This window comes from Choristoneura fumiferana, chromosome 14 (assembly GCF_025370935.1).
Source record: "Choristoneura fumiferana chromosome 14, NRCan_CFum_1, whole genome shotgun sequence".
NCBI lineage: Eukaryota > Metazoa > Arthropoda > Insecta > Lepidoptera > Tortricidae > Choristoneura > Choristoneura fumiferana.
Genome location: NC_133485.1, coordinates 9,603,695 through 9,614,111, shown reverse-complemented (window position 1 = coordinate 9,614,111; position 10,417 = coordinate 9,603,695). Strand labels below are relative to the sequence as shown.

The 10,417-nt window shown below is 37.9% G+C and overlaps 1 protein-coding gene across 1 annotated transcript in view; it reads right to left on the bottom strand.

The window, feature by feature from the left end:
- Positions 1 to 136: 136 nt before the first annotated feature.
- Positions 137 to 10,417, bottom strand: part of nompA (no mechanoreceptor potential A) — a 76,528-nt gene continuing 66,247 nt past the window's right edge. Inside the window, exon 23 of the mRNA XM_074097646.1 lies at positions 137 to 593. Within this exon, the coding sequence (XP_073953747.1) occupies positions 410 to 593 (184 nt within the window). The 3' untranslated portion in view covers positions 137 to 409. The remainder of the gene's footprint in view (positions 594 to 10,417) is intronic.

Genomic DNA, 10,417 nt, shown 5'->3' with positions numbered 1-10,417 from the left:
AACGCCTGATTCAATAAATCATTATTGAACTGTTTTGACTTATGTATCATCTAAATTAATTTATATTCAACTGTGTCATATATGCTATTTGTTTCCCAAATAAATAAATAAATTATTTAAAATAAAAACAAATGTCTAAAATTTCTGTAAATATTTATTAGTATTGACTTACAATAATTGTTTTATAATTAAAGTACATTATTGGAAGTTATTTATTACTATTTTACGGACGGACATCTGAGCACATTCATGGCAGTTAATATTCGGGAAATTGTTACTTTGAAACACCAAAGCCAATTTGCTATTTTAGTAAATTAAATACATATAAAAAATAGACTGCGCTTTCGCCAAAACCTTAGAAAGACTTGAAATAATATTTTAATCAGGTCTATTCTGGTTTTTAAGAGATTTACGAGCAGTGATCACGTCGTTCGGGTTTCAAGTCCAGAGAATGTAGAGATCGAAGCGAGCGCGAGCGTTCAAAAAGAGAGGGGTCTGTGTAAATTGGTTCGCTGCCGTCGTCAAATGCGTTGGCTAGCCGCCCAGCCGAGCCTGCTTCTTCACCCACGTCAGCAAATGTTCTTCCCAGGCCACTGAAAATAGCAATATTTCTGATATAACACAATTTTGTTGCTATCTGTTTTAATACAGGCGCCATTGCTTAGGTTTGATCTAATTCCTCCATGAACTGTAATCGTTAACTATCTGACCACTTAGATATATCAACTTGACAATGCTTGAACCATAGACAGTCATATTTCGCTTTTTACTGAACGACGCACGACGTGTTTTAAAACTGTCTTTTGCTCCACACTGGCAAAAATGACACCAAATGGCAAGAGCTATAGTCTAAAACTTGCTGTTGCCCTGCCCGCGACTCCGTCCGCACAGAATTCGTTAATCCGATAACGTTATCCCACGGGAACTATGCAATGTTTCGGGATAAAAATTGTTAAAACATTTCTTTATCATTTTTGAAAACTACTATGACTATGACTATGAAAAGTAGATACAGGCGCCTTTTCCACTTTACTTTGTTCGTACTCGTAGCACCTACCTACTTGCATGCAACTGCAGCTTCTATTCTATCTTATCTTACTTCACTTTTAACCTCTCTCCTTACCTCAGCGAGAAAGGTTTATGCAAGTGCGAGGCGGAGAAAAGCGAGGGTCTGGTGGGCCGCGGGCCCGGGGTCACCGGCCGCAGCGCAGGCGCCGCGCTGGAGGCTTGGATATTCTTGCGTAGCACGCGCCAGTAACGTCTGTTGGGGGACAATAGTACTGAGGTCATAGTGCCAGGAGGTGTGCGAGGGGTGCACTTGTCCCCCCCCCCCCCCCGGTATAAAATAAAATAGAGTACATGACTAAAACACAAAATAACAATTATGATGGATGAATGCATGCACCACTCTAGATGTAGATTCAAAATAGGTATTAAAATAAAAGGTTATATATGTACAGTCGAATTCATAAACTTGTGAGCAAAAATTTGATCAAAACATCTGAACACGCTTCTGCACAGTTAACAATAGGGTCGTGTTGAGATATTTTAAATCAAATTTTTACTCACAAGTTTTTGAACTCGACTGTACCTAGTTGTTAAGTTTCTTAAATTTTCCAATTTTCTGCGGAACCTTCTACAAAGTATTAGAAAATTTAAAATTAAATCGGAAAAGTCGTTCCCTAGTTGGATGCTGTTATGCAATAGTGTGTTAACCCTCAATAATTCTGCAATACAATGTCAACCCTTAGAAAATATTTTTTACTGTTGACATTGTATTGCAGAATTAATGAGGGTTAACACACTATCGCATAACAGCATCCAGTTATGACGTGACTAAGGGAAATATGGATTCAATATAATATAGGTACACACACACAACACACAAACATCACGCCTGTATTCCCAAATGGGTAAGGCAGAGCACACGAAACGTTACCGCTTCGGAGCTACTTTTAGATTAGATTGCTAGCCTGTCGCCTACGGATACCTTAATCTATATCCTCAGTCGCCTCTTACGACATCCACGGAAGTAATGGAGAGGTGTAATTCTAACCCGACCCACACGGGTAATATAGGTAGGTAGATAGATATACAGATGTTAAAAGAGGAACTCTACTTTTAACTCACTAACTATTGCCTATCTAGGTTACTTCTTCTTTAGCTAAATATCTTGCCAAAATTTGACTTGCACAAATAGATTTAGGGTTCTACAAATTACGCCTACCTGTAAATATAAAGCGCTGCCAACATCATAGCCAGAAGCAAGGATAGCAGCACACATAGAGCCACTAGTAAAGCGCGGTAGTGGTAAGGCGACACACACACGCCCACCGCCGACACCACTGGTGAAGAATCCGCCGGACCGTTCTCTTCTAGAAGCTCATTCCGGTTATCGAATACCTGGGGAAGAAAGTATAACCATGGATGGGTTTACTAATGTTTCGGCGAATAACGTTTGGCAACCTGTTTCATTTCGCAACTTTTCATTTCCCAACTGTTTAATATTTCTGAAACTGTAAATATTTCAGGATTTTTATAAAACTAACCTAACCTAACCTAAAGGGTTCTACACGATGGCCTTGAAATAAATCCTGAAATATTTACAGTTTTAGAGTTTGCGAAATGAAAAGTTGCGAAATGAAACAGGTTGTCAAACGTTACGTTGCGAAAAGGCAGTAAGTACTCGCCATGGATGATAGGGGTCAAAGGCGTAGTGAGGCCTACAGACCCTGTGGGTAGAGCTAATTACGAGTAATACCCACTTTGTTTGTTACTTATTGTGGCTACTGTTAGAAACATTTCGATATGGCGAATTCATAGGTAAGTAGGCTATTTCTCTTACCTCTATCATCTTTCTGACGTGACTCGGAGTTTCAACTTCTTCTTTCAGATATTTATCGACGCTCGCATCCTCGAACGACACTTTGTACACAGCTTCTCCATTCGAGTTCTCAGATTTCTCTGTCTTGTCGTCATTAGTCTTGATTGTGATATCATTTGGCTCCGCTTCAGCTGTGTCATTCGTGATCACCAAGGTCCCGTTCACATCTCGTCTCCGACGTCCGAACGAAGGCTCCGATCTTCCGGTATGGCTCGGACAGTAAGCCTGGAAAACAGAGGGTAATGAAAACCCCAGACTTTGATGATTTTTTTGTATAATTACAGGCTACATGTGGATCCGAATAGGATGAATGGGTAGGGGTTATAAGGGTGGGTGCGGGTCCCACTTTATAGCCAAGGAGGGGGGGGGGGCATGGTCAAAATCTATATTTTTTTACTTATTGTAAATAACTCCCATGACCACCCCCCCTGGATCCGCTCTTGAGGGGTTAAGTCAGCAGGCAGTCACGCGATGATCATTCAGAAGAAAGTAAAGTTATATCAATCATGCGAATGTTGCATGTTAGTGCGATAGCCTGGATGACAGGGTGACTGGTATAGGAGGTAATGTACGTTGACGTGTAGTGAGTAATGCTACCATTGTTAAGTAAGTAACATCTTCATAACTAACATTTTTACCACAGCGTACTAAGTATTCATCATGGGGAATCTTTTTAACAAGCTTTAATGGGAAGTACCTACTAATTAGTTAGAGACCTAACCTACTCCTTATTAGTTTTTAGTGATTCCCGGTTAATAGGTACGGTATTTGACTATATTTTTTAATCATTTTATAAATTAAAGCTTGACAATGCATTTTATCGAACAGAACAAAATTGTTTAATACCATGCTTGATGCATAAAGAAAAGCGTTTTAGAAAGAGACAGATATATAGATTTTTCAAAAAGTCGCTATAAATACAACTTTCAAGCGATTTGATTTTTTAATATTTTTAAATAATATACAGGATATGGTTAATTCAACAGTTGTTAAATACCGTATTAGTTACCGACGAGTACCTACATTATAGAGTTTTGGATGTAGACCGTGATTAACTTTAATGAACTCCCCATATTTTGTGGTGTACCTACTTACAGTCCACGCGCAAGATTGAGGGTAGATCGAGCACGGTCTACACAAACATTCAAATAATCCCCTCCCATCAAATTTTCAGCCTACTCGTGATCAGTGATCATGATGCATCATCTGCATGACGTCTGCAGACGTCTACTTCCAGTAGCAAATAATTAAAGAAAAGATAAGACAAAGTATAACCCATTTAGTAACGTTTTTGTCCACCAGCCCTACTCCTTTGTACCTATGTAGCAGAAAAAAATACGTTTTTTTCCAAAAGTCTTTCAGAAGTCTTTGTGAGTTCCAGAAATAGGTACTTTAGCATAATCCTTTATTATTTGCAGTCATTTTAGCATCACAGCACAGATAACCTTTGGTAAAGTATCTTCCGATAACATCCCGTGACTGAACGTGGCCCGATATGGGCCTCAATGTAGACAATATCACTACCGCCTTATATCCATTGACGTAATTCAGGCTGTTTACCAATCGCAAACGTCGCATCGTTAAAAATATAATGCTTTACAAAAATCTAGGACAGGAATAAGAGTTTTAGCATATTTTCCTGTTTGCCTTTCAATAGAATCTCTACTTAAATCTGTATGACAATTTAAGATAGATCCGCACAGAATAATTTTGACAGCTGAGATGAACCGAGTAGATTCCTTTTGTAAGACTAACTATATGGAAATGTCACGAACAAAGGCCGTGCCAGGATAAGCTAAGTGATTCTGCCCCCATCGAGTTTGGGCTCGTAATTTTTATGGATTAGTAATAAATTGTCACAATTTCAGCCCTCCAAACTTAATAGTTTTTTGTATAAAAGAAAAAAGAAAATATGATTTTTCTTCAATATCTTTTTTTTTTCAACCTATCTTAGCGTGCATCACAAATATTGTCATTTTTTTTTTATTCGACTGGATGGCAAACGAGCAAGTGGGTCTCCTGATGGGTCATTCACTACAGATGATTATTTGACATGAATAACATTTTCATTATCATAGAAAAAAATAAAAAAAATGCTGACTGAAGATTTCATATTTTTTTATTATTTACTTCCACTTTAGAGACCGCTCTAATTTTTTCACCAGTGTATGTAATGTATTTTTTTCAAAATTATAGCTGTGGGAGAACATGGAGATATTTTTTGTTTTACTGTCCATAATATGTCGCTTTTATCATTTATTTGAAAAGAGTTTCTTAAATATACCGCCGTGAACCTTTTGATATTTTTTGTTTCTTGTACTTATAAGTCTTGCCAAGTCTAAACTTTCTAGTTGTACGATATGTGACGTAGATTTTTATTCAATAGGCATTGAACGTTCGATGTGAATGGTAAACTGAACTGAACTGAAAGTGAACTAAAAAGGAAAAAATAAATTTAAGTAACATTGGCATATATTATTATAAATAAATAATAAATAAATATCACGGGACAATTCACACCAATTGACCTAGTCCCAAAGTAAGCTTAGCAAAGCTTGTGTTATGAGTACTAAGCAACGGATAATATAATTTATATAGATAGATCTTTATGATAAGAAATGTGTACCACTGATGACGTTCCACCAGTATGTCAGGGATTATTCAAAATTATTCAAAATTATATGTAATAAAGCAAAAGCAGCCCATGTAACTAATAAAATTAAGTCCCTGATGATAAAATTAAAACAGTTTGGAAAATTATAAATACTGAAACGGTCGACGTAAGAACGCGGAGTCCTCTATATCATTAAAGATTAACAACGTATTAGAAACGGACGCGGTTAAAGTAGCTAACGAGTTTTAATACCTACTTCTCTAAAATCCCATCGAAACTAAAAATGTCTCGCGTCTTCCTCAAAGTTAGCTGAATCGCTCTTAAAACAAAATGTATCTATTCCAAACTTAAGTAATTTTAAATTCACGCATGTCTCTCCTGTGACATCATTAAGACTTTTAGATTATTGAAGTAAAAAAAACGGAAGACTTGTGGGGCGTCTCAGTTAAGGTTCTACATTCCATTTTAGATGTCGTTGCTCAACTTTAGCATTTATATTTAATAGCTGTATAGATGAAGGCGTATTTCCAGATTTGATGAAATATAGTAAAGTAGTTCCTATTTTTAAATCAGGTGATAAAGATAATCCCTCTGATTATCGTCCTGTGTCCATCCTATCAGCGTTTAGCAAAATATTCGAAAAAATAATGCTGACGCAAATGATCTCGCATTTTAATACCCATAAAATCATGCATCCACAGCAGTTCGGATTCACAAAAGGCAGGTCTACTACAGACGCGGGTCATAGTTTAGAGGTAGTTAAATTCATATTGCAAGCTTGGGAGGAATCACATGACGCTATAGGTGTATTCTGCGACCTTTCGAAAGCTTTTGATTGTGTGGATCATGATACTTTAATTTGTAAGTTAAATTTTTATGGCATTCGTGGCCTCGCTTTAGAACTCATTAAATCTTACCTCACACAAAGAAAGCAAAAGGTAGCGATTAACGGAACGGTATCGGAGGGATCTGTGGTCGAAATGGGAGTGCCTCAAGGATCCATTCTTGCCCCATTCCTGTATCTTATTTATGTTAATGACCTTACTTATATGGTAAGCCAAAAGTCGGGTATAGTTATGTTTGCTGACGACACGTCTTTACTGTTCAAGGTTAGTAGAAAAGATACCGACTTCATTGAGCCCAATGAAACCTGTCCGTGATATCCGCATGGTTTGCTGCCAATAATTTGTTACTAAATCCTAAGAAAACTAAATGTATTAAATTCTCGTTGATAAATTCATCTAGCTCGAATTCAGTTTCTAATATAAAGTTAAATGGTCAAACTATTGAATTTGTAAAATCAACAGTATTTTTAGGAATAACGCTCGATTCTAAACTACAGTGGGGACCTCACGTCACAGCAATCGCGGGTAGATTGAGCTCTGCTGCTTTTGCAGTTTGGAAAATACGGCAGCTAACCGATGTGGCGACGGCACGGTTGGTGTATTTTGCTTACTTTAATAGCATTATTTCGTACGGCCTTATTTTATGGGGATCTGCTGCAGACATTGAGTCAATTTTTATCTTACAAAAGAGAGCAATTAGAGCAATTTATAATTTGAAGACGCGTGAATCTTTAAGATCTTTTTTTAAGGAAACAGATATCCTAACCCTGCCGTCGCTTTATGTTTTTGAAATAATCATGTATGTTAGGAAGAACATATGTGATTTTCCACTAACGTCGATAAGCCAAAGGCTACTAGAACACAGGGAAGCTTAAAGTTCCATCTTACAGACTGGCTAAAACCAAAAGTCTTTTCTGGGAAATTGCATACGTTTTTATAATAAATTCCAAAAAATATTATAAATGAAACGGATACAAAATTCAGATCTATTGTCAAGAAGACATTAATATCAAAGGCGTATTATAAAGTTAATGATTATATCATGGACAGGGATATTTGGAAATAATTCCGATCCGCATTAGCGATCCCTTCAAATAGCGAACCTACTGTGTTAAAAATAAAGTTGTGTTAAATACTTGTGATGTATACATATCATTTAATAATATTGTAAATCTGTTTTAAAAAAAAAAATATATACCTTGTTGAGTTTCTTGCCGGATTCTTCTCAGCAGAGGTTTTTCCGAACCGGTGGTAGATTTTTTTTTGACATTCATAAGTGCTTGTTATAGCTAAATTTGAATAAAGATATTTTGACTTTGACTTTGACTTTGATACATACTTAAATACATATTAAACACCCAAGACCCGAGAACAAACATTCGTATTTTATAACAAATATCTGCCCCGACACGGGAATCGAACCCCGGGACCTTAAGCTTCGTAGTCAGGTTCTCTGACCACTAGGCCATCTGGTCGTCTACTAGGCCATCTGGTCGTCTAATGTCTAATGTCTAATTATGTACCTATGTTGTAAGAATATTTTTTAGGTTCATGATAACCGCTTTTGTGGTTGCTTATTCATTATTTTAAGAAAGCGTGCGTAAATACGTAACTTCTAGAGGCGTATATAAATACATATCTACTTTCAAAATGTAAAATACATATCATTTTATAAGCTTGAGGCAGGTGCCTCAAGCTACATGGTGTACATAGGTATGTACACCATCTATTAGGTGATTTAGGTTTAGTAGTATGCATTTTTACCACCTCCTGTTATACAATGCCTGCGTCATGAGATTGGGTAGTTCATCGCAACATGGTTTATCAAGACCCTGGGTATCATTCAAGTCCAGAGTAGGTACTTGTAGAGCCAAATTAAACGAGCGCAAACTCGACGGCGCTATGTCGTTTCATTACTGAGGCCCTGTGGCCACCTTCGTTCCGGTTCCATCATCAGATCAGCATGGTCGGCAATGCTTGCATTCAATTAACTGTTGACCTACTGTTTACGCCTATACCAACGTACTGAATGCAAGTTGCTTTCTAAGTATATTCAAGAACATCACTTTATATTTGAACATTTTTTTTGCCTCAATTTTATTGTACGGAATATGCAAAAAAGTTGTATAGTGTAAATAGGTCATTAACCACGCGGTTTCAAGGTGCCCCCACATGCAGTCGCTCGTCGCTCGGTTGCAGCGATAAATCTGATCACGTGACCCCACTTTGAAGGTGATTTTGAATTTCCCGCGACTCAAAAAAGTAGCGTCAAGTCGCCGCGTCGAGCAGCAGCGACAAGATGGCTTCTTGGATTATTGATCTTGGCCTTGGAAGCTGATTTCTTAATCTCATACAAATAAAAAATGGAAGTGAATGAAAAAAAAAACGGTGTTTTTACGAAATTGGAGAGGTTTTTTTTCCAGCGATAAAGCTCAACATTTTCAGCTTTATCGCTATATGTCACCTGACTAGATTTGACACTGGAAACGAGCGTCAAGCGATTTCATGTGACTGCGGCCTCGCCACCGTCCTCTTCAAAGTATGGCTTGAGAAAGAGACGACGCGCTAAAGCTTTAGTTTCCTAGGATCAGCGGTGCCGTTATATAGCGGCCGTAATTGATACCGCTCCTCCTCCACCTCCTAGAGAGCGTGTCAATTACCGCCACTCAAACGCGCCATTTTGTTTCAAAGACAACGTTCTAGTGACGTCATTCACCGCTTATTACGGTCTCTATAATGACGGCACCGCTTGTCCTAGAAAACCAAAGCTTAAAACCGCACGCTAGCCGCATACTGCATCTATACGTACTGGCTGACAGCCATCGCGGCAAGTCCTGACAGTGGCTTCGAACACCAAGAAGTTGGACTCCGGGATCTTGAACGCGTTGAAGCGGGCCTCAAGCGAGTCCCCGCTGCGGCCCTTGTCCAGTTCAGGGAACACGTCGGGATCAACTGGACACCTGAAACAACAACTTACTCTTTGAAAGCCACCGCCGTATATAAAAGTCATCACACACGCTCTGCCATTTAAAGGTCTCTACCCACTACGCCTATCATACCATAACCGTAATAGGAACATTTCAGGAACGAAATATCACGCGCATAATATATATGACACGCGACGGCGACGGCTGGTTAGGAAACGTGCTAGTGGGCACAGTCTCATACTTTTTAACCGACTTCAAAAAAGGAGGAGGTTATAAATTCGGATGTATTTTTTTTTTGTTGTTACCTCAGAACTCCGTCATTTATGAACCGATTTGATTTTTTTTTGCGTTCGTCTAGGAATGAATGACTTCAATTAGGTCCCATAAGCACCAAATCAGGATCTGATGATTAGAACTTAAGGAAATCGAGGGAACTCTTCAAATATTGTAGGGACGCCTATAGTAAATTGGATATATTTAGTAGTAACTCGTGCATTTGCTCTTGAAAGTCATCATTTGGTGAAGTGGAACTGATGATGAAGACCACAGTTGACCATCGGAGTTACTACTCAAAAACAATAAATAAAAAAAATAAAAACCCGACTGCCTTAACAATATTAAAAAAGAAGAAAACGAGTCTAGTGGGCTAGAAGAACTTAAAGTTCAACAGTACCCATTAAGTAAGAATTTTTGAGCGTCACGATTTTAAATGGGTCGCGACTGTTGAACATTAAGTTAGCTACTTAGATGAATGATTGGTCTCGCGCGCTCGCTCGACTAGATACCGCGGGAACTAAAAAACAAACGTTCGGGAATGCGGCAACTCAATATTGTAGTGTGCGTAAGAACGGTGTAAGACAATTTGCAAGGATGCTAGTGTGCGTGACGAATTGTGTTGCCAGCTGCTCACTGTTACCCAAATTATTGGGAAAATAAATTATTCTGTGGTCTATTAAGTTACTGGTTACAAAATGTATCTTGGGAAATACTTAGAAATTAAGAAGTAATTAAGAGTGAATGTATTAATATGTTGGTGTATAGGTTAGGCGTAGGTTTCTTCTTTAAAAAAATGGTAGGTATGATGTAGGTATGTCAATGATCAGGCCTCACTTTATTAAAAAATATATATTTTAAGAACATTCAATAT